At 46.9% G+C, this 25650-nt stretch overlaps 1 protein-coding gene across 1 annotated transcript in view; it reads left to right on the top strand.

Annotated features, from left to right (window-relative positions):
* stac (SH3 and cysteine rich domain) overlaps nucleotides 1-25650 on the top strand; it is a 218465-nt gene that overhangs the window by 175434 nt on the left and 17381 nt on the right. Inside the window, exons 9-10 of the mRNA XM_078540102.1 lie at nucleotides 2846-2897; nucleotides 20881-21018. Of these exons, the coding sequence (XP_078396228.1) occupies nucleotides 2846-2897; nucleotides 20881-21018 (190 nt within the window). The remainder of the gene's footprint in view (nucleotides 1-2845; nucleotides 2898-20880; nucleotides 21019-25650) is intronic.

The raw sequence follows: 25650 nt of genomic DNA, 5'->3' as shown, positions 1-25650 counted from the left end.
GAGCAGGCTCGAGTTCACAATCTGCTGGTCACTGCACAGACATGTGTCCACAGCAGGAGGAGGCAGGTTTGTGCAAGCTCCCTGACACGGGGAGGAGGCATATGTAAGGTCCGAGTAAGATGATGTACTGCTAGATTTGACCTTCCAACTCATCCTGGAGAGTCAGCAGAAGGCGGGGGAACATCACGCAGAGCTGTTGGAAGCCCTCAACAGAGTGGCACACGAGTCGGAGGAGTGCATCCGCCTGCTCCCTGATTAAGTGGTGCCCACATGTACGTGCATGGATGTCTCCATGGGGAGGATGGCAGATGTCATGGACACCCTGGTCCAGCAGAATGCAGGGCACGCAGACTCCATCATGGTAGCCATGGGTGAGTTCCTGCATTGGCAACACAAGAGGAAAACGGGGCACCTGGATGTCCCTCCAAGTGCTCCTTCCCCTTAAGGAGTCAGGGGAGCCCTTGGGCACCCAAGGGAGAAGGAGCAACACTAGACACTTCTGGGTCATCCACTGAGAAATCTCACAGGCTGTCCTCTCCCTCCGAGTCCCCTTTGCCTGTGAGCCCCTCAACCTCATCCTCAGTCACCGCAGAGGGAGCAGCCGGCCCACGAGTGATTCTGGAGGAAGAAGTGTGTGTGTGGCAGGTCCTTTCGGAGCTTTCAAAAGCATTCCCACACGTACACGAATCCTTCACGTTTCACACTCATCTCAATGTCCTGAGCATTTTCAATGCTGCCTGCTGGGGTTCTCTTTCAGTTGTCCATCTGAGCTGACCTGCATCTCCGCCCACCCACTGATCACACTCCCATGCAGCACCTGATCTCGCCCACCATGACTCTCGTTTCAATTTCAGTTTAGCAAGCATGGTCTTTTCTCCTCCCACACATTTCCTTTCCGCCATCACCAGCGTGATAATCTCTAGAGGTTCCACCTCTCCTCCGTGACCTACCAGCCACAACCCTTTGTTCCTTAGGGATATTCAGTTGAACATGCACATTCCCTTCCTTCCTGAAAATCCCACCCCCCATCGACATTCACTTCCCTGACCTCCCCCTTCCCACTCCCAGGGTGTCTGCCTCCAAGTTCCCACCAACCACCCTCACCGTCCCTTCTACCGCAACTGTTGAACCCTCACCCTCCCACCCTACCGCTTCACTCTGCCCTCGGTCATTCTCACCCTGCCTCCATACCACGCCCACCCTCAGTTCACTCCCTAGACAGCAGACATGGACCTATCCGACCCCTCCCGTGGATGTTCATCTGCACATTCCCCCACCCCCTGGCCCTCCTACCCCTTCTGCCCCCCCCCACCCCCACTCCCGCCTCTCCCCAGTCCTCCCACCCCACCCAGACTCCCCCGGCTTAGTTGCACCCCCCCCCTTCCTGACTTCTTCCTACACCCTTGCCTCTTCCAAAACCCTTAGACCCTCCCCCTCTCGACCCCTCCCTCCAGCCTTACTCCTAACCTTTTCCTGAATCTTTCCTCCACTCTTATTTCCTCCTCCACCCTTACTCCCTCCCCTCTCTCCACCCCTTCTGCCTGCCACCCAGGACACCCTCCCCTCTCCGCACCCCTTCCTCCCCCTGGACATCTTCCCCCTCTTCCACACCCCAGTTGCCGCCTTCTCCCCTGTTACCCCCTCCTACCCCCATTCTCTCCACTCCCCCAACCTCACCCCAACACTTCTTCCTCTCCCAGTCGATCCCAGACTTTCTTCCCCCACACCCTCGATCATCATCCGTTGTGAGCATTAACAGTGACTTTCCAACTTCCATGTGCTGCTTCACAACACAACCATGTCCATGAGAATCCACCCAGCCATGCCATGGACATTCCTCCAGTGTGTTGCTGCTGTCGGGCTCCAGCATCTTCTGCTCCTCGGATGTCCGTAATGTGAGCAAGGCCCTGACGGGTAAGTCCTGTCTTCTGCACGTCACACTTGTCATGACGTGTTCTACATCGGCGTGTTTTCCTGCCGACGTGGGCAGATGATCCAGCGGGTGGGAGGAACGATTCCGGTGGCAGGCCCAATAATGATATGCTGATGTATTACAATGAGGTTCCTGACGTCCGATGGCGGACCGAGTGGACGATCGCAAACTGGTTTCATGCCGCCGTGAAACCGATTGCACCATATTGTCCGCTCACACCACCGAACATTACCAACGCTGGTGGGCACGGAAAATCCCGGCCTGAGTCTATTTATAGCTGTCTCACCAGTGGCTAAGCTAAGTCAGCTCAACTTCTATCCAAGATTAAGTCTGGGATCTTTCTGTTCTCTTTAACCAATTTCACACGACACAGTGTATTTAATCAGTGAGTCATCAGAATCGGTCAATATTTTCTGAAATGCAAAATAGATTTCTTGCTGTTCACATTTTGTCTCCACGTAAAAAATGCATTTATCTAGCATCTTATCAAATTCCCAAAGTAGTTTAGAACCAATGGCTCACTTTTGAAGTGCTGTCACTGGTATTTTGTAGACAAGCCCAGCAGTCAATTTGTGCACAGCAAGATTCCACAAACAGCGGTTGAATAAATGACCCAGTAATTTACTTTTGTTGGTGTTGGTCAAGGGTAAACTACTGACTAGGAGAACAGGAGAACCCTATACTGTTTGACATTATTCTGAGTGGTCAAGTATGTAATTTGAAAGATCCTACTTTGACAGAGAAACAGAGAAGGAGTGCGGAGGAGGGGAAGGAGTGCAGAGTCTTGATATGTGCTGCTGTGGGGAATACTATGCAATATATTAACAGGATTCTTTCATCGTTATCATTTGAGGAAGTTTTAATCTTCAGTTCAGTTAAAGACTAACATTTTCTCTTTGCTTAAAATCACAGGGCTGGAGACAGAGTTTTTCTGCTAGATGATTCTAATGAGGAATGGTGGAAGGTAAGATTTTTTTATCTTGGAGGTTGTAATCAGAAAAAATTCTAATGAATAAACATCTGGGGGTAAATCTCCCACCATAACTTTGGAAGTCTGGAGGACATCCCAAGAAAATGGCATCCACAGCTGGAGATTAGGAACTTATTTCCCACCCCCACCACCCCCCACCCCCATCCCTAACCCTATGACAACTTCTACCCATCAGTACCCAGAAAATCTAAAGCACAATAATAATGCATAAAAATATTGAAAGGTTACTGATACATAAAGGCTGACTTGCCAACTGCGCATTCCCAGCATCAGGGCCAGGACTGTGCTTTGCGAGGTTAGGTCTATAAGCATATCTGAATCCAAATAAACATGCCTGAACATGGTTGTGTAATGTCAGACATCACTGGTCAAAGGTCAAGGAGAAAACTTCCCTGTGTGTTATGTGTAACTAAATTTTGAATACGTTCTGCGTGTTGCATTTATATTTCTGCTACACATATCATGTAGAGGATTGTTCCCTATATCTGTCTGTAGTTAGGAAAGGGAAAAAGTCTGGAAACATTAAGGACAATCACATGTTCCCAATAGGTAATATGCACCAACAGTGCATGCAGGCCAAAGGTGGGGCTATAACACTATGGCAGATGTTCTCTGACTCATGTTACCCATGCTCCCTACTAAAGATTATCTTTGATATGTATCAAAATCGCATCACTCCAAAATAGTTTCTGGGATAGTTCGTTTTTGAGATTGTAATAGCACCCTCTTGCGGCCATTTGTCTATATATGTTGTGTATATATAGCCAAACAAGAATAAACTAGTTTTCAGTTGGGTACTTTGAACTCCATGTGCTGCACACTCTTTTCTGTCCTGCAAAGATATCACAGTCTGGTGATGAGAATAGGATTTTGGATTTTCTAGCTGAACAAATTTCAGTTGGAGAAGTTTCCAGCAACCAGTAGAGGAACTGAGAGTTTTATTTTTACTGAGAAATAGTTTTAAAAATCAGGCCTCAGTGAAAAGGCTGTTTGTACACATGGGTGGGCAGACCTTCGAAGATTGCTACATCAATAGGTATTACTGGGCAACTGGGAGAGTTAAGTCGTGACAGAGAGTCTTTTGCTGTATATGTGGAGCAGCTTGAGATGTATTTCACTGCTAATAATATCTTCGATGCTCCTGATAATCTGGCAGTGGGGAAAAGGAATAGGATGATATTTCTGATGGAAGCTGGCCCAGAATATATGAAACGCTCCACAATTTGCTCACCCCTGCTAAGCCAAAAGACACGCCACTGACAGTTTAAGCAGCACTATAATCCCAAGCCATTGGAGATTGCAGAAAGCTACTGATTTGGAATCAGTAATAAGTTGCCCAGTGAGGACATTGGAGACTTTATTGTGGCTTTGAGAAAGCTGTTCATTTATTGTAATTTTGGAAAATTTCAAGATAGAGCATTGTGGGACAGATTTGTGTACAGTTTAAAAAGTGAATGCATTTGCAATAAGTTGCTGACATTGCCAAAGTTAACTTTCGACATAGCTTGCCAAACAGCATTGTCCATTGACGCGGCAGAACGGGACTCGAGAGAAGTCTGCTGAAGTAAATAAGATGAAGCTGAGTAAGCTGAAGGCCCTAGTGACAGTGGTTAGTAGTAGTAGAGGTACTGAAAGGTTCAGTTACTGGTGCTTAGGCCAACATTGGACACAGAATTATCCATTTCTAAACAGAGACTGCTATGGCTGCAAGAAGAAGGGTCATCTTGCTAAAGCATGTCGAAAGAATGTAAACCGAGAAAAGGTTAGCTGGAGGAAATGGCAGTCGCTGCATACAGTTGTTGAACAGCATCAGGTCGATGAGGGGTCAGTTGAGACCTATATGATCCGAAGCACAAGGAGAGACCTTTACGATCCAAAGCACAAGGAGATCCAGTGGAAATTCGCGGGGCATCGTAGAACAAGTAACATTGAATGGAGCTCCGGTAAACATGGATGTCGAAATCAGTACATCAGTCAGTGTGATTCCTGAATCGCTACACCAACAAAAGTTGAGCCAGCATGCTGGAGAAATCACACATAGAATCACAAAGTTATGGAGGAGAGAAAATCCCCATAATGGGAAATGTATTGGTTCAAGTTACATACCAGGTACGAAATTGCCCACCATTGTAGTGAAGGGTGAAAAACCAGCCTTGTTAGGAAGGAACTGTTTAACTGAAGTTAAACTGGAATGAACTTTTTTTGCAGAGAAGCAAATTTCACAACACAGGCAACATGATCGTGGTCCCTCATTCCTTTGAACATACAATAAGAAAAAACCTATAGATCACTGTTAGACCATTTTAATGCATTCATCAGAATGATGGCCTGTAGCATGGAAAGCAGTATTAGAGCAGTTACTGAACAAAATTGGAGGTTTGAATTAATGAATCCATCTGTTGTAAGGGCCATGTGCAGAATGCCAGAAAAAAATTGGTTTTGAGCACCTTATGCATCAATCTTCCTTTTACTTAGTACAATCGAATTTTAGAGCATAGCAAGCCATTCACCCCAACTTGGGCTATGCCAGCTCCTTGCTAGAACAGTCCAAAAGTAACCCCGCTGTACCACTCTCTCCCCATGTGCGTTATCTGTGTCCTGCTTCTACTCATCCCTCAGAAGATGCAGATGTCTCTGCTTCAACATTTCCCTGTGACAAAGCATTTGATGCTCTCCTCATTCTCAGTGACACTTTTAAATTGACGTTCCTTGACACTGACTCCTCAATCAGAGGAAATAGTCTTTCTATTCTCATTCTATAGCAAAATACAAATGTTGAATGTACGTTTACTTTCTCGGTGTATCATAGGCATGTCTGATTTTTGAGTCTTTAGTTGGTTCACTTTCAAATATTTTAGGGTCCTGCAATGAAATGAGCATCGCACCTTTAGTGGTTAAATTTTGTCTTGATCCCAAGGGCAGTATTGTATTGAAAACCATTCTCTTTGTCATTTGGAAATGAATAATTTTTCTTTCAAGTTTAAAACCCTTTTCTCCCAGCAGTAGTAAATAAGCTATCACTGGAGGGGAAAAGCTTAAATTAATTTTATTCTGCAAATCAATTGCTCGGTAACAAATAGAGGATTTAAACCCCATCATGTTGACTATCAGGTCATTCAAGTCAGAACTGACGCATGCAAACTAAAACCGTGTACAATCATTTCAAATGTGATCTTCCCATCTCCCCAAGCCTACAAACATGGAAATTAGTGAAGCTTTTCTAGAGGACTCTGGGGGTAGTCTTACCTGGAAAATTTATAATTTTTGCTTTCACCATGTTGCATTTTGTTTAGTTTGAAACACTTTAAGAACAACAGTGGATAGATCTTTAATCTAAAAGAGGAACATTAAAATGTTATTTGTTTTTTTAATAGACAAACCCATTCTCCAAAAGCTAACTCAACAGCCATTCTCCAACATTTCACTTCTTCTCACCCCAGCTCATGGAGGCAGTTTATCGAGGTATGAGGTGCTCCATCTACCCTCACCTGTCCTGTTCACACCAATACTCCCTCCCTCCCCAACCCATCAATTCATGCTATCAGTCTTCTGCCTCTCTACCTCCAACCCCAACCACAATCCAACCTGGCACTCTGCTCCTCTCCAACCCAGGGTGAAATGATGCTTTCACATGCTGTTCAAACTGGCATTGTTTTCTTGCCCAATTCAGGCTGGCATTCCCCTTCTCACTTTTAATTAATGCTGACACTCTCTTCACGCCCTCCATTCCAGTTAATGGTGGCATACTTTCCTACCAAGGTGCCAGCCCCAGCTTCTCCCTGCTGGGAGATTTACGTATTAGGTATTAGTCAGGCTTCACAGTAGCAGAAGCAGCAGGAGATTCACTGCAAAACTTTTCTAGCAAGCCAGGGTTGATAGCTGCTTCATGCTGCACATTTCCTAAAAATAAGACGACAGATGGTCTGGTTCAGGAGGAGATTTAGAGAGGAAGTTGTTGTTGCACAAACACTTAATCTAGACATTCCTCTGGTGAATATATTTATGTCATGCATAAATTGGGTGTTTCTGCAGATTGAATCTATTGGAGCCTTAGCCTGCTTACAATTCTTCTTAAACTCAACGTGTGCAACTGGTGTAGTGATCAAAGTCTGAGAGTACGTTGTGTTTAGGCTGTTGAGGCTTTCTTTAGGACATGCTCTGCAAGCTCTTCAGCCTTGGCCTTTCTGCTTATGTTTGAGTGTGGTAGTACAGTGGTTATGTTACTGGATTAGTAATCCAGAGGCCTGGATTGAATGATCTGAGTTCAAATCCCACAGGGCAGACAGGGAATTTGAATTCAGTTAATTGAGTAAATAAATATGGATTAAAAATCTAGAATAAGAAATAGTGATCATGAAATGGTGAGAGTGTAATAAAAACACAAATTATTTACTAATATCCTTTAGGGAACTGTCAGGAGGAGGCTAAGACCTCTCTCAATATTTTTATCATATATCTAAAAGGAGCATTCTGGCATTCAGAGATGCAGACACCTCATTATCTCTAAAGAGACACTAATGACCCCTGTGACTGCAGAGATCAAATCCAATGGAATTGTACAAAGGCCAATTTCTATGGTTTCTATATTTCTATACTTCTATGGCCAGGCCCGGCCAATGGAGACTACCAATCTGATAGGACAAAGGGCCCTGAAACCGCTTTTGAAATTAATGGTTGAAACATTACCAATCTCAGGAATCCACATGAAGGAATATATATCCTTTGCCCAAGCCAAAGTGGAGAGATGGGAGTCATATGACACCCCATCCCTACCCAAGCTGCTGGAACCAGTAATATTGCCTTGTGGAGCTACAAAGCTCAGACTGCCAGCTTCTATCTAGAAAGCAGCAGCTCTTGAACCAGAGCTCCATCCAGGTTTAAATGCCTGGCTCCATCTACACTGTTTGTACTGGAACTTCTGAACTTTTCTACCAGTACCCAGAAGACTAGTTCATCTCTGCGTGCTGATCTCATTGTGGAAGTCATTTCTACTGGAAAATTGGATTATCCCACATGAGTTTCAGCCTGCAGACCCCTGTGAAAGAATACAACAATGCACTTTTGATTCTGGACTCTGGGCTCATGTGAAACAATAATTCTTTATTTTGTGGTCTTTGCCCCATAAACCCCTTGCTTTCTCTATTTCCCACTTTATTTATTGTATCAGTGAAAACGGAGGCTACATTGTAACCCATGCTCATGTGATTGAGTGTGTGTGAATAAACTATCCCTCTGAGTTTACCCTATCTCGAGTTTGCTATGGAGTTGTTAATAGAAATTGGATCACACAAAAACTGAGGGGCTGAAAAAATACACCGCCATTTAAAGGAGGAAATTTAAATCAAAACACTTCTCTGTTTACGGACGAGTGGTGAGAGGAGAAATCAGGGATGCTTAAATTAATCCTCCCCCTGTCCACAACAGAAATTGAGGGCTCGTCTGGGGTAACGCAATTTGAATTTGACCAGAGTTCAAGTTAGGAGATGCCCAAATCTGATATAAAAGCCAATTGGAAGTTAAGAGGAAAACTTGTTGGCTGAAATGAATTTTAAAGTGCAACTAATTTACCACAGTAAATTCCGTTTCCCATAACACTAACAAAATGGCAACCTTTAATGCTCAGATGTTTGTTCAGCATGGGAATTTAAAGGGTGAAACTTTGGTGGCCTTTAGCAGAGAGCAACAAAAATCTATAGCTAGGGAATTACGGTTAAAATTGCACAGAAAATTGAAAAGAAGTGAGCTGATCCAGTTGTCAGTGGAACATTTGGATCTCACATTACCGGTAGAGCAGTTAGAAATAGAGCTCAGTCATTACTCCGAATCTCCTCCCATAGCCAATTTCGAGCTGGAAAAGCTGAAATTGCAGCTAGAATTTCAGGAAAGAAAAAAAGTGAAAGGGAAAGCGAGAGTGAGCAAGGGAACAGGAGAGAGAAAGGGAGACCGAAGAATTCCAGCTCCAAAATTTGGAAATGGGGCTAGGAGCTCAACAGGATAGAGAGACCCGACAGTTGAAAGCTGTGAAGGGGAATCTCTCTCTACTCAGTGGCAACCCTTATCTCCCTAACTTGGAAGCACTCCGAGGCCCTCAAATATGCTAGATTCCTTCCCAAATTCGAAGAGAGTGATGTGGAGTCATTTTTTTTGCCACTTCTGAGAAAATAGCAGGACAGCTAAAATGGCCCTCAGATATCTGGGCATCTTTAATTCAAAGGCAGCTGTGAGGGAGAGCCCAAGAGGTCTACTCTATATTGCCTCCTGATGTGTCCCTGAATTATGAGCAGACCAAGGCTGCCACCCTAAGTGCCAATGGGCAGAAGTTTGCCCTTGATGGGCGGGCGGGGGCTGGCGGGCCCCACAGGCTCGGCGGCAGATGGACAGCCGATTGCCGCCACCGAAAGGGGCCCTGCTGCAATTTTAAGTGGGCGGGCCGCCCGACGGGAAGCGCTATGCGCTTCCTATGGGCGGGGGGGTGGGGGGGGTGGGGAGATTCCCCAACTGTCAGTCTGCACGCTTTCGCACATGCGCATGAAAGAGCGCACAGCTCCCTGGGGCTAAGTGCTGCCTCAGGGAGATCACTGACAGTGTTTCAAACTTTAAAAATAGATAAATCAGAAAATTATTAACATGTCCCCCTCATGTGACAATGTCACACGAGATGGGACAGGTTAATAAATATCACAGAAACTTTATTAAATATTTTTAAAACAGACAGGAAACCTCATCCCACCGGTGGATGAGGTTTCATGTTTTTTCAGAAGCCCGCTGGGGCTCTTGGCCTGCCCACCAGCCTTAAGGTTGGACGGGCAGGGCCTTTAATTGCCTTAATGATCCTGTCAATGGCCTCAATTGGCCATTGACAGGTCAGCGGGCGGACAGCTGATCGCGCTGTCCCCCCGCCTTCCTGAATATTTAAATGGGGTGGGATGACGTGGGGGGTTCCGCCCAACATCATCCCACATCATTTTCACGTCGACGAGTGGACCCCGCCCCCAACTCGCCGACGAAAAATTCTGCCTTATGAGCTAGTTCCGGAGGCAGATTGCCAGCAATTCCACAATGCTCTTAGGAAGCCAACCCAAACCTATATCGAGTTTGAATGACTGAAGCAAATCACATTCGACTGATAGATAAGATCCCTAAAATCCCACGCACTTGAGGGATTGCGTGAGCTAGTACTGCTGGAGGAATTCAAAAATTGTCGAAGATAAAAGCAAAAAACTGCGGATGCTGGAAATCTGAAACAAAAACAAAAATTGCTGGAAAAACTCAGCAGGTCTGACAGCATCTGTGGAGAGAAAGACAGAGTTAACGTTTCGAGTCTGTTATGGCCTCTAGAATCTGAATTAGATTCACCAAGTATCCAAGAATTAAATAGGGACCAGAAAAGTCCCAAAGCAAGGAAAGAAATAGTGAGGGATATGCCCCATGTGGTCGAAGGCACTGGAGGAAGGCAAGCATTTAAACTAGGAAAGGAAAAGGTTAAGGAATTGCCTGAAATATAGCTGGCCAAAACCTTCTTTTTGATACTAAATAGGGACAAAAGGGAATTCCCAAACCAATGAGCAGAGCGAGAGTGAGATGCTTCCCCCAGTTGAGAAGCCACAAGGGAAGGTAGCTGGAGCTGCACCTTCACTTGAGGGCAGAAGTGTTCCAGGGGACTTGGAACAAGTTTGGAGAGTGCCCATTCCAAAGCCAAAGGCCCCAGCTAGGAAGCCATTGATTGGCCTGGCTGGTAGCTTCATGGCGAATTTAAATGTGGACCAGAACAGTTCCCAAATTGGCCCAGGAAAAATAAGGGTGATGCCTCACTTAGTTGAAAAACCACCAGGAGGTACAGCGAGAGCTGACCATCTAACAGAGGGCAGTAGTGTCCCAAAAGACACAGAACCTACCATGCAAATGACCCCCTAAGGGAACCCGACCAGACTGGACCCCATGCTCACCCACCTTAATGTAGAATTGCAAGTTGACCGGACAAGGTTGCCTCTGCAGTTAAAATGATCCATAACAACACACCAGGCTACAGCACTGTAGCCCCATCTGGTAGGGATGCAGGAGACGCCCTGCCAGCAGGCCATCTTCCTATCATCCAGGTCCAGAAAGTCTGGCTCAAGCTCAGGAGCTCACTGCCCACCTGTTACCATGCCGACCCATGACATCTAGCAACAGAATGTGGAGCTTTCCAGTTGTGCTAGCGCTGGACCCTGAACTGAAATACCCTAAAGAGGCCAAAATCCCTTTAAAACACCCCAATCTCCTGACATTAGCCTAACCGTAGTCCCTGGGTTAGAACAGCTGAACCCACAGATTACCCAAGTGAAGATGTAAGCTGGACAAGAGCAGCTCAGCCCTATGATCTACAGGCCTGGCACCTACAGAGTGAGATGCCCAGCATTCCCCTGTGGATCGCCCAGAGCAACTTGGCTATCACTGACCCCCTGAGTGCTAAACCACCCTGCGAAACCATCAGACCCTTTTGTGGATACTTAACCAGGAGTTGGACAGGCAGAGCTCTGAAACCAAGGGCTCTGTATACGACTGATCTCCAACAGTGGGAATTCAGAACTCTAGCCGCAAATAGACTTCCCCATACAGATGAATTTCAAATCCTCCCAAGTTACCTAAACCTTCCGAATGCCAGGACCAGACAATGTCCTTGCTGCTGCACTGTCCCCGGTTTAAACCTCAAAAAGAGGAAATGCAACAGGGAGCTGCCATTGCCCATGTTAGCTGTGTGTCTGACAGTGTGAATGAGAGAATGAATGTACACTTCTTTACTTCCTATTCTTCCTTCTTAAGGCCACTTATAAAAAAAAAAATGAAATTAATTCTTTTTTTTTTCCCCTGGGGCAGCGAGGGATGTCTGGGGGCTAAGACCTCATTCTACATTTTTATAAATATATATATATATCATCATGGCTAATTTACAAAATCTTTGGTCGCCACATTATAAGAAGGATTTGGTTGCACTGGAGGGGGTGCGGAGGAGATTCACCAGGATGTTGCCTGGGATGAAACATTTAAGTTATGAAGAGAGGTTGGATAGACTTGGGTTGTTTTTGTTGGAGCAGAGAAGACTGAGGGGTGACCTGATCGAGGTGTACAAGATTATGAGGGGCATGGACAGGGTGGATAGGGAGCAGCTGTTCCCCTTAGTTGAAGGATCAGTCACAAGGGGGCATAAGCTCAAGGTGAGGGGCAGGAGATTTAGGGGGGATGTGAGGAAAAACTTTTTTACCCAGAAGGTGGTGATGGTCTGGAATGCGCTGCCTGGGAGGATGCTGGAGACGGGTTGCCTCACATCCTTTAAAAAGTACCTGGATGAGCACTTGGCACGTCATAACATTCAAGGCTATGGGCCAAGTGCTGGTAAATGGGATTAGGTAGGTAGGTCAGGTGTTTCTCACGTGTCAGTGCAGACTCAATGGGCCGAAGGGCTTCTTCTGCACTGTGAGATTCTGTGATTTAGAAAAAACCGGACAAAGGCTTTAAAACTGGACAAAGCCATAGCTGGCCATGACTCAAACAAAAGGAACATTCTGGCATTCAGAGAAGCGGAAACCTCATTATTAAAGAGATGCTAATGATCCTTGTGACTGCAGTGGTCAAATCAAAGGGAATTGTACAAAGCCAATTTACATTTCTAAGGCCAGGCCTGGCCAATGGAGACTACGGCCAGAATTTTCCAGCTCCGTTGGCGTCATGGCGGGTATGAGCAGACAACATGGCAGGAAGGCCAAAAATCAGTTTCACACCATCGTGAAACCAGTTTGCAATCGTCCGCTCTGCCCATCAATGGTGGGCCGCGTTTCCCACAGCCGCCTGCTCGCTGGAATCATCCCCCCACGTCAAAGAATTTACCGCCCATGTCAGCGGGAAAACACACCGGTCCAGAACACATCTTGACAGTTAAAATGGCAGGGTGGAGGGCGTAACAGGGAGAATGTGGCAACTGGGGAGGCAGGTGTAAGGGGGAGGAAGGTGGAGGAGGAAGTAAGAGGGGGTTTGCAAGTGAACATGCAAGGGAGGGGCCTTTGGATCAATGACTGCCTCCAGGGGAGCGAACTGAGGGTCGGAGTGGTAGGAGGGAATACAGAGTATGAGTGAGCTGGAAGCGTGGAAGGGTGAGGGTATGACGGTAGTGGTAGAAGAGACAGTGAGGCTGCTTGGTGAGGACTCAGACTCTGGGTGGGAAGGAGGTGGTAGGGGAGGTCAATGTGGATGTGGGTGGGATTCTCAGGAAGATAGGGCACGTTCACCTGGGTATCCTGGAAAGAAAGGTGTTCTGTTTGGTAGGTGATGGTGGGGAGGTAGAATGTAATGCCAGGGGGTGCTGACAGTGATGTGGGGAAAGGACATGGGTGACTGAGGGAGGGGAAAGGACAGGGGAGCTGAAAACAAACCTTACTACAACCATGTTTCTGAAATTGAAAGTGAGAGGAGCCTCATGCTGGATGGGCACAGGTGTTGTATGGGAGTGTGATCAGTGGGTGGGTGGAGATGCAGGTCAGCTCAGATGGACAACTGAAAGAGAACCCCAGCAGGCAGCATTGAAAATGCCTGGAACGTTGAGATGAGTGTGATGGAGGAAGGCTCTGCAGGCGTGGGAGAGTGCTTGCACAAGACTTCGAAAGGCCACACACACACACTTCTCCCTCCAGATTCACTCATGGTCCGGCTGCATGCAGCTGAACTGCTGGTGGGGAGGTGGGGTGCAAGGGGAGGACTCATGAAGCCTGTAAATGAAGCTGAAAGACACCACTACATGTTATTTAGTGAAAGTTAGTATATTTTCAGATTATAAAGTAACAAAATGTGTTCACCCGTGCGACCACTTGTGATCAGAAATTCTTAACTTTTCTAGGCCCAACACTTCTTCTAGGTGCTGCCCTGATATCCGCAGGAGGGTTGGAGACAGACTATACAATGGTTGGCCGTGTTGCCTCTGATGACTTTGGCGTGGGTCCTCTGGAGAGCAGAGGCCTTGGGCGCCCTGGCTTGCTTTGGCTGTCCTCCTGCAGGCCAACTGCTCCCTCTGCAGTGACGGAGGATGAGGTTGAGGCGGTCAGAGACAAAGGGGACTTGGAGAGAGAGAACAGCCTCCAAGATTCCTGAGTGGATGACCCCGGCAGTGTCCACTGCCGGTCCTCCTCCCTTCGGGTGCCCGAGAACCCAGGCCTGACTCCTTGAGGGGAAGGACCACCTGGAGGGACATCGAGGTGCTCCATTTCCATCTCACGTTGCCACTACAGGAGCTCACCCATGACTACCATGATGGAGTGCAGGTCTGCGCACATCTCCGCGTTCTGCTGGACCAAGGTCTCCATGACATGTGCCATCCTTCCCATGGAGACCTCCACATATGTACATGTGGGCATTACTTCATTAGAGAGCAGAATGACGCAGTTTTCTGACTCATGTGCCACTCTGTTGAGGGCTTCCAACAGCTCTGCGTGATGTTCCCCCACCTTCTGCTGACTCTCCACGATGAGCTGCAACGCCGAATCCAGAGGCTCATCATCTGACTCGGACCTCACAGATACCTCTTCCCCAGCAGCCCTCCAAGTGCCGGGGAACTCGGCTGAACCTGCCTCCTGCTGCTGCGGATACGTGTCCGTGCAGTGACCACCAGATTGTGAACCCGAGCCTGCTCTAGATCTAGGTTCCACCGAGGTGTGTGTCTCTGCGCTGGTGGAGGGTGTGGGTAAGCACTGTGACGGGTCTTCAAGACTGCTTATTTCCAGTTCTTCAATAAAGGTGGTGTCCTCTTGGCTGGAGGTGAGGATGTGGATGCAGCTGAGTGATTGGCTGACTGAGGGTGTCGCTCGATTGGCAGAGCTCCCTGTGAACTAAGGGAGAGATAATTTGTGCATGGCAGCAGAGTTAAAAGCCGGAGAGAGAGCACTCAGAGTTGTATTGAGAGAGCGATGGTGCGGTGGAGGATCCTCACATGGGTGTGTGCCGTCAACCGTCAGCGACAGAAAGAGGACCTTTGGAGGCTGAAGCTCATTCATGGTTTTTTTGCATTGATCCTACAGTGAGCAGAACTTGAGGAAGATGGAAAGTGCATTTCATGTTGCTGCATCGTTGCGTGCAGGCAGGAACAAAGGCACAGAAGAGAGCTACGGTGGCGCCAGGCTCGCCAAACTGAGGAATCACCCTGATGAGCAAGGGCAGCAAGGCCCTCTCCAGACCCAGAGGATGAGGCTCACAGAAACGCTGCATGTAGGCGGTTCAAAGACCAAGGGTGTACGGAAAACACGTCTTTTCTCTAGGTCAGCGAGAATCAGTGTTGTCGATGCCTTCACATGTCCGGGGATCAGGTGGTTCACATCTGCCACGTTCTCCAGGAGTGGACGCCACGTGGCCTGGGGTGACATCCATTGCTAGTGGTTGTCAAAGTCACCACCATCCTTAACTTCTATGCGAGTGGCTCATTGCAGGGCTCCACTGGGGACTTCTGCAGGATTGCTCAGGTGTCCACTCACAAGTGCATACAGGAGGTAATGGACACCCTTTTTGCCAAAGCCCACAATTACATGCACTTCATCAGAGATCAGGCTGGCCAAGCAGCCAGAGCACTGGGCTTTGCTTCTATCACATGATTCTCACAGGTGCAGGGTGCCAGCGACTGCACTCATGGCTATAAGAGCTCCTTGGCAACAGGCATTGCAATACATGAACAGGAAAGGGCTTCATTCACTCAGCATATAGCTGGTCTGCGACCACAAGAAACAAACCATGCAGGATTGTGCAAAATACCCAGGAATCTGCTACGACTCCTACATCAAGTAGATCACAGATCACAGACATCTTCGAGGGACCACACAAGATCCAGGGTTGGCTCCTTGGTGACAGAGGCTACCCACAAAGGACATGGCTGATGACACCCATGTGACGACCACAAACTCCATCTGAGGGAAGGTACAATGTTTCTCATAACGCGGCACGAACATCGATACAGCAGACTGGAGAGCGACCTCAATGGAGTACTGGGAGTTTGATGAGTTGAAGGTGCTCAGTGAGGAGGGGAGCGAGGTGCTCCTTTGCTTTTTCTAACTTTCTCACTCTGTAGGAATTGGTTTTTGCTCTAACACAGGGGAAGAAGCTAGCTGTTTGGTGAGTATTTTGTAAGCATCTGGTGAGGTCTATTCTATTCCTAAAATAGTACAGGAATTTGTGGTAAAATTGATAAAATATATAATAGAAAATAAATAATTGAATAAAATAATTAAGTAATTAATTAAACACACAAGGTTAGCAGGACAGGTGATGTGTCATAGCTACTGCATGTGGGAGCTCCTGGATACCAGTGTGATCCAGGGCAAACATGTCTGTAGTATGTATCTTCGTCTTGAGGAGCTTCCGCTCAGAGTCATTGAGCTGGACGCTTTGCACCAGGAGGTGGTCACAACTATTAGGATGGGTTCTTCTGATTTGGAAAGTGGTCAGGGATAGAAGGGCATGACTGCAGCTGACACAGGTAAGGGGACCCAGAGGGCAGGAGTGTCAGCCTCTGCAATTGTCCAACAGGTTTAAGGTTCTTTCAGCTTGTTTGGATGAGTTTGGGGGCCATGGGGTGGATGAGCTGACTGACCATAGCACTGTGGTACAGGAAGCCATTCAAGTAGGGGGAGCAAAAGGGAATGTAGTGGCAGTGGGGGATAGCGTAGTGAGAGGGATTGACATTGTTCTCTGCAACAAAGAGCAAGAGTCCAAACAGCTGTGTTGCCTGCCCGGTGCCAGGGTTCGGGACATTTGCTCAGAGGTGAAAGGAACTTACAGTGAGAGGGGGAGGATCCAGTTGTTATGGTCCATGTAGGTATCAATGACATAAGTAGGATGAGGAAGGAGGTTCTGCATAGTCAGTATGATGAGCTAGGCACCAAATTAAGAAGCAGAACCTCAAAGGTAATAATTTCTGGTTTATTACCTGACCCACATGCAAATTGGCATAGGGCAAATAAGATTAGAGAAATGAATGCGTGGCTCAAAGACTGGTGTGGGAGAAGTGGATTCTGGTTTGTGGGGCACTGACACCAGTACTGGGGAAAGTGGAATTTGTACCGTTAGGATGGCCCACACCTGAACCGTGCTGGGGCTGGTGTTCTAGCGAGCCACATAACTAGGGAAGAAGAGAGGGTTTTAAACTGAATAGTGGGGGACAGGGATCAAATTTGGAAAGATGTGGTAAACCAAAGAGTAGGGATAAGGCAAGAGAGAAAGGTATTAACATGGGAAATGAGTACAAAACCTCAGGGTAATGTCCTAGGCTGAAGCATCTTCAGCTGCTTCATCAATGACCATCCCTCCATCATAGGTTCAAAAGAGGGGATGTTCGCTGGTGATTGCACAATGTTCAGCACCATTCGCAATTCCTCAGGTAATGAAGCAGTCCATGTCCAAATGCAGCAAGACCTTTAGGCTTGGGCTGATAAGTGACAAATAATATTCATGCCACACAAGTACCAGGCAAGACCATCTCCAACAAGAAGGAACTTAAACATCTTCCCTTGACATTCAATGGCATTACCATCGCTGAATCCCCCATTACCAGCATCCTTGGCAGGGGTTGGAACTTGAATGCAAATCAGTCATCATCTCATTGAATGGTGGAGCAGGCTTGAAGGGTTCAATGGCCTACTCCTGTTCCAATGTTACTGTGCCCTACCTTTGATGGGCCTTTTCTGCCACAAATGTCACTAGGAGGAGTCTGGGATATTGATGAATAAGTATGATGCCGTGAGGTATGATTTTATGTCAGGCTATAACTTGACTAATCAGTGCGGCAGCTCTTCCAACTTTGGTATCAATTTGCAGGTGCTAATGAGACGGACTTTGCAGACCTTTGTCATTTCCTGATTCAAATGATCTGTGCAGCTTTATTCTTTTGTTCCTTTCTAGCAGTTTGATACGAATGGATGTTTTGCTCAGCCACTTTGAAGGGTAGTTAAGGGTCCAACTACGTTTGTGTGGAATTGGAGTCACACATAGGCCAGACCCAGTAAGACCAGCAGCTTTCTTTCCCCAAAGGACATTAGTGAACAAGTTTTTACAACAATTTGCTTCATTGTCACTTTTATACCATCTTGTTACTCCCAGATATATTGATTTTTTTAAATTTCTCAAATTCATATGGTGGGATTAGGAATTATAACCACAATGCTACCCATAGGCATTTTGGTTAATTTCATGCATTTTGCATACTATAATCCATAGATTTTTGAATCAAATATGAAGTGATGGGTGTGTTATCAACAGGCCAGCTAGGCCATCATGTCCTCATACATTGGGAAGAATTTTTGGGTCAGCAAGGGGCCCACTCGCCAACGCATAAAATGACGTCAGGTGGGCGTCCGGATGTCGCCGCGCGTCATTTAGACTTTCCGTTCGGTGGGCACGCAGCCGAGTCGGCTGCACGCCCGCCAAACTGTCAACGGCCTATTAAGCCCATTTAAATAGTCATTAAAACAATTAACAGGGCTACCCATCCAACCTTAAGGCTGGGGGGCAGGCAAAGAGCCCAGGCAGCCTTCACATTTTTCATGGAACCTCATCCACGGGCTGGATGGGGATTCATGAAGGTTTCATTAATTAAATAAAATTTTTTATCAAAATTCATGAACATGTCCCAGTTCATGTGACACAGTCACATGAGGGGACATGTCTTAAAATATTTCCTTTTCTTTACTTAAATTTTTAAACTTAAACTAATCTCCCTGAGGCACCTCTCGACTCAGGGAATCCTCCCCCTCCCCAGCCTGCACAGGGAGCGCTCAGCTTAACTGGCCCGCCCATGTAAAATGGCGGCACGGCCCCAATCAGGTTTGCGCTGGCCCCCTTCCGCCCCCATGTAACCCCTCCCAACAGGGGGAAATTTCTGCCCATTGTTCAGCAGTCACTGTGATATATCCAACCCCCATCTTCTGCATCACAAAGACATAGATAAGACTATGATTTGAAGCAGAATTTTCCAGTGCTAGTACAACTCTGTGCCATTGATATTGGTAACTTCAGAATTTACTCTTATATCAATGGGCCTTTAGCTTTGGTAGCAGGACCAGAAAGTTTGCCTTATGTAATCCTTGTAGGTGCTTGTTCAGTTTGTAATGCTACATATAACATCAGCAGTAATTTCCATTGGGTTCTTTCAGCTGTTTGCCATTCATTTGTGAAAGATCAAAGGAAACCCCAGTGAAATGGCATCAGTGGCTGTTTGCTCTGTTTCTCCAAATTTCTGCCAAAATGATGGTGAGAGATCACAGTACCCTGTGGAAATTCTACTCCAAAATATTTATTATGATTTTCCAAACCAAATTAATATGAATCACTCTACTGAAATAAATTTGGAACAAAGTTTTTGACGAATATATGACCCAGCAGGATGCTTAGATGCCCTCTTTTGCAGAATTTCCAATGGACATCCTGTAGAAACAACAAACATGACAGTTATACAGACCTTATCCACCCTTGGAGAGTGTTTATGTCTACTCCATAAATTTGTGATTCCCACACTGTGGATTGTGGCCCTTGCAATAGCCAAAATGTGATCTGTTTGAATTCAGCATTAAGTTCAAATAACCCTGCAGAGTTTGGGTTTCCTCCTTGTGTGAATCGTGCCACCCTCCCTTCCCCCTGTCTACAAAAATTGGAATTGTTGGAAAAGGGGATGGAACTTCCACATCCGGACCTGGCCCGCCGTTTTTAAAATAGAAAATATGGCCCATACTTTTAAAAAATTAATTAACATTTAAGTAATCACATTTTGAATCATGTTAAAAACTAGAGAAACCGAAACCCCCCTGCTAAGACTTCAGATTTAGTACATTTCTATTAGTGAAGTGCAAATTAGACATTACATAAATTATATTCACTACCTTATAAACATGGCGGCGTCCCAGTGAAGTTAGAAAAGACAGAAATCATGGATGATTACTTGCACGATTTCTGCTAATTACAAAGTACATTTCAAATTGTTATGGTATTTGGATAAAAGATTTTAAATGCAGTTGGCTCGTGAATGTCGTCACTGAAATGAATTCGAACATTGTTATAATGGAAGCTTCATTTTTCTGTTTGCAGAAAAGCAAAGAGCGTGTTCTTCGCACAGGTCTGCAAAATCAGACTCTAATTTTATGATCCTGTAAACCCAGCAAGGAGCTGTATGTTCAGGGATTAGCAGTTAGAGAAATGGTGCTGCAGTGTTATCATCATATCTCTTGACCGTTCAGTCTCTGCAAGTTCAGTTTCATACTTAGACTATGAGGTTGATGCCTAGCCCCTTAAATAGCAACCAAGTGCACTGGCATGTTTGGAAGACCAAGTGCAGAGGCCATCATGCCTGATTCAGAAGCTCCCAATTAATTTTAATTGGTGGAAAATCAAGAGTCTAGCAAAACAAGTGCACTGACCTCCAAACCTGATCTATTCTCCCGTTGGACAATCAGATGGAGTGTTGAAATTTTGGGGCCATATAGTTAAACTCCCCTAGTCTACACAACAATATACTTGAATCACAACCTCTGAACAGAACCTACTGCACAATATTTCCATTCCCAGAGCAGCCAATCTATTACATCTCTAAGTCAGTCCATCAGTTTAGTATCTTTAAGTGATAGAGACCACTCTGTGCTGTGGACAACGCCCTTTATGAGTTGGTTAAAACTAACTGGGCTCATTTCACCCTTAGAGCCAACAATGAAAGCTTTTAATCCCATCCATTTGCATTGAATGAGAAACAAAAATGAACAGACCACAAGCCATTTGGTGTGCCCCTCCTCCTCCAGTCCGCCTGAGGTAATGTAATGACATGGTAGTGCCAGTGAGGAGCCTGGCTAGATATCATACTGGATCAAAGATAGGGCTGTAACATTACAATCCTGATCCTTGTGTAACAGTGGACTTGGTTGAAGTTAATCCTCTTTAATGTTTATTTTTCTTTTCCATTTCCCAGGGTAAAATTGCTGACCGAGTTGGATATTTTCCTGCATCGTTTGTTCAGAAAGTGATGGTGGGTGAGAAGGTCTTCAGATGCACCAAACCATTCACAGGCTCTAAAGAAGAAGGACAGATAAATGTGAAAGAAAATCAGGTCATTACCATCTAAAATCTCTTTTAATTTTATATTAATTATGAAAAATAAAGTTCACATAATAACATCTCCAAATTATCCCTTAGTTTGAATTAGTTAATAAAGTATGGATAAGGAAAAAGATAAACCAGGAGTAAGAGTTCTCAATTGGTGAAAGGCCAATTTTATTAAGCTGGTGTGCATTTTAGGGAAGGTAGACTGAAAACAGCTCCTTGAAGGTAAATCAGAGTCAAAGCAATGGGAAGTGTTCAAGGAGAAGATAATGAGAGTTCAGAACAATTATAATTCCACAAAGATAAAATTACTCCCAAATCTAGGGCCTTCTGCATGTCAAGGAACATTCAGGGGCCAAAATGGTGACAGGAAAGTTTGCTAGAGCTATTAGGAAGGATTTAAGTAGCTTGGCAGGGGGATGGAAACCTGAGCATAGATTCAGAAGGGAAAGAAGTAAATTTGAAAATAGAGAGCAGAAAATTAGTAAGCCAGTGTGAAAGGCAGAGAAAACAATGGCTAAAAAATAGGGGGAGTTTGGCAGTGCTTCATGGTGTATACTTCAAAACAATGAGTCGAATGAATAAGACAGCTAAACTGAGGGTACAAATAGACCCTTGGAGGTATAATGATGTAGATATTACTGAAACATGGCTTAAGTAATGGTGAGAATGGCAGCTCAACATTTCTGGGACTGAATTTTAGACTAGGGGTGGGGCCCAGACACCCTAGTGTAAAAGTTGGGGGTGGGGGGGCGAGTCTGCCCCTCCTTGGCAGGTTCACCCCACAGCCACTTAGCGCTTAGTTGGCTTGAGACAGGTCCTCCACCCCATTGGGGGAAGTCGTGCCTGCGAAATACTTGAAAACTGTTTGTCCCAGCAGCGCCACCAGGAGTAGTGGCCACTGCTGAGACTACAGCGAGTTGCCGGGGAAGCAAGCTACAAAGGAACGAGGCTTGAACATGAGGCTGGGCTGGACAAGTGAGGGTTGGTTGGACACTTGATGCTGGCCTTCTGCTGAGGATAAAATCCCGGTGGTGGTGGGAGGAGGCCCTTAAGTGGCTATTAATTGGCTTAAGGACTTCAATTGGCCCATTTCCAAGTGGGCCATCCAAAGGCTTCCCCACCCCTGGAAAACTGCAGCAGGTAAAGGCAGGGATAGGTAGGCACCAGTTCCTGGCGCCACTAGTATCATGCCCAATTTCACAAACCTCCCCCTGCTCCCTAACACAGCCTGCCACCCTGCCACCAGAGGGATGTAAAATTCAGGCCCTGGTTGCATGTTTTTCAAATGGGACAGAGAGCAGGATAAATAAGGAGGAGGATAACAATGTTGCTTTAAAAACACAGTTACACCTGAGAAGAGGGATGAATTGCTGGGAAGATCATCAATTGCTGGAAGTGAATTTTAGGCCCCCATAAGACAGAGGAAAATAGAAGAGCAAATATGTGGGATAATCTCTGAGAAGCGCAAAAACAACAGGACAGTAATAGAAGATTTCACCTATCCTAATATAGGCTTGGAAAGAATCAGTGTAAAATGTATGGAGGGCATAGAATTGTTAAAATGCATTCAGGAGAACGATTTTAGACAGTACGTAGCAAGCCCAACAAGATAGGGCACCAATCTGGACTTGGGCGGAATCGTCCCTGATTTGCATTAAGTGCGGTAGCAGGCGGGTAAAACAACATTTACCCACCAGCCACAATGGCAGATTTTCATGCCGTATCATTCCAAACCCGCCACATTAATTAAGCATTCCTGGGAATCACGCTGTTTCCATGGCAGGTGGACACTCATTTGCCCTCTACGCCATCATCTCGCCACTTAACCACGCTGGGTGCTGCATTTAAAGTGCAGCCATGCACACGCCACTCAGTGCTTCCAGCCCATGACTGCTGCACGGAAGACATGGCCCTGAAAAGCAAAAAGCCTGCAGCCCCCAGGTGCAGTGACACGTCTCTCAAAAGCCTTTTGGACGCAGTGGAGGCTCACTGCGATGTCCTCTACCCCTGCTCTGGCTGCAGAATGGGCAGCAACATCACCAATCCAGCTTGGGAGGGGGGTGGCAGTGGTGGTCAGCACCAACGCCCTGCAAAAGAGGACAGCCACCCCGTGCCACAAGAGGATGAATGATCTCCTCTTTTTCACTCTTCTCATCACTCTCAATTCACAAACCAATCACACATCCACAGGGCCCTCACTCAATGCAAGTTCAAGGGACCATTCACTCTCTCACACACACCTTCATTGTCCTCATCCAGTCCATGGGACCACTCACCGCCCACACATGCCAGGCATACTTGTCATCTGGCCTGGCAGGTGACCTGCTTACACTCTCTCCATCTCTATTTATGCAGGACAAGCTGGCACACAGGAAGAGAGAGAGGTCATTTGCCAGTGGAGGAATGCCCAAAATCAAGGTCCTCGCAGACTTTGAAAGCAGAGCCATTCAGCTGGCCGGTGAGGATCTGGACCATTCCTGTTCTGACAGTGAGGTCGACAGTGCTCTCCCAAGTGAGGATCCAGCAGTGCAACATCCAACCATGCTGTGACTGATGTGTCCTGTTTCACAGGCCACTGCCATGCATTAATTATCTCCCCTTGCTTTCGCAGACACATCTGTCAAACAGGCGACGGTGTCCATGACCCAGAGCCTCTACTCAAGCCCCGAAGAAATCTCTGAAGAGGAATCTGGAGGTACCCTCCCTGAGGTCCCATCACAGCTTCACCCACACCCTCCACCAGTGCAGAGACACACACCTCAGTGGGACCTAGCTTTAGAGTAGCCTCGGGATCACAGTCTGGTGAGCACACCACACTGTCTGATCCACAGCAGGTGGTGGCAGGGACTTCCCAGGTGTCTGGCACCCTGAGGACTGCATGGAGGCCAGAAACTTGCTGAGTCCCATTAAAATGCAAGCCTCTGGACTCGGTCATGTCACAGTTGCTGGAGCTGCAAAGGCAAGCTAGGGAACATCAGGAAGGGATGTCCGCTGCATTCCTCAGATTGCAAGGCAGAGTGGAGGAGTCTGTCCGCCTTCAGGCAGAGGTGATAGCGCCGGCATGCAAATGCACCGAGGTCAACACTGGTAGGATGATGGTGCCATGGAGACATTGGTCCAGGATGTCGCTCCTGCACTGCTGCACGGGCTGAACTCCATCGCTGACGCCAATGTTGGCCTCCAACAGTGTGTATACAAGAGGAGTGCGGGGCAACTCAATCTCACTCCAGCTACCCTTTCTCCTCAAAGAAACAGTCAAGGGCCCTTGGGCACCCATAGGGAGGAGGATCAACAGGCACAACTCCAGGACCATCCATCCAGGTGACTCTGGGAGTGACCGGCCCAGCCGAATCCCCTCTTCCTGTGACCTCAACAGCTCCAGCTCCACAGGCCAAGGAGGGTGCCACTGCTACACAGCAGGTCTCCGAATGTAGGCCAGGGCCCTCAAGGTCTCAGCCCTCCAGGGGACACCCATCAATATCATCACAGACAGGAGGCTATCTCCACCTCTGCTGTGGATGTTTGGGGAGCACCAAGATGTAGTGGCAGGGTTAGGCAGGTTAAGAAGATATAGTTGCACAGTCTGGTGATGGGTGTTAATCACTTGAACATTATGTTCACTTTTGTCAATAAATTCCAAAGAATGTCTCCCTGCCTATGGCTTCTTGATCTGATGAGCAGTGTTCATGTCTCTCAGTTGTGAAACCTTTCTGCACAAGATAAAGGCAGGTGTCTCAGTCTACTGCCTCTTCCCTGTGCCCTGTGGAGCCTTCAGACCAAAGTGATGGTCCGGCCTCAACTCCCTGGACACATTACTGATGCCTGCACCTTGACGGTGCCTGTCATTGTTGCCAGAATGTCGTGGGCAGGCATCACAGAGTTCCGTCATTCTGTTTGTGTCCTCAGCCCATCTCTTCAGCATCAACGATCAGCGACGCTGTGCTCCTGAAGGGGTCAGGTGCTGAAGGTGGAAAAGGATCAGATGTTTTTTAAAGTTTCATGGCTGCCTCTCTATGATATACCCCTGATCACAGAGCGCAACCGAGCTGCCCTCAGCCAGACAGGAGTCAGACATTCACAGAGGTTCTGTGAAGATCTATGGAGTGTCCTCACTGCATGTTGCCATCATCCTCCTGCAATCGAGCAATTATTAGGGCCTCCAATGTGTCTCCATGACAGGAGCATTATCACAGAGGGTATGTGTGCTGCCATAAGCCAGACTGGAATCAAAATGCAATGTGAGGATCTTATGGTATCTTCTCAATGCATGTAGTCATCATCCTCCGCAAATCGAGCACTATGAGGGCCTCCCGAGCATGCCTTCCTCGTCTGGCTATTGTGAGGGCCTCATCCCTGTCATCGTCGCCTTCGAGGACCTCCTCAGCCTCATCACCGTCGACATCCTCCTCATCGGAGGAGACCTCCAGCTCCTCCATCTCCTCCTCAGCCAGCTCCTCTCCCTGTTGCAGTGCCAGGTTGTAAAGGGTGCAGTAGGCGATGACGATGCCTGACACCCTCTGTGGACTATGTTGCAGGGCTCCACCAGACTGGTCCAGGCACCGGAACCTCATTTACAGCATCTCGATGGTCTGCTCCACCAGTTGCAGCATGAGCCTCATTATACCTTCGCTCTGCT

The sequence above is a fragment of the Cetorhinus maximus genome, chromosome 4, assembly GCF_964194155.1.
Source record: "Cetorhinus maximus chromosome 4, sCetMax3.hap1.1, whole genome shotgun sequence".
Classification (NCBI taxonomy): domain Eukaryota; kingdom Metazoa; phylum Chordata; class Chondrichthyes; order Lamniformes; family Cetorhinidae; genus Cetorhinus; species Cetorhinus maximus.
This window is presented reverse-complemented; position numbering and strand designations above follow the sequence as displayed.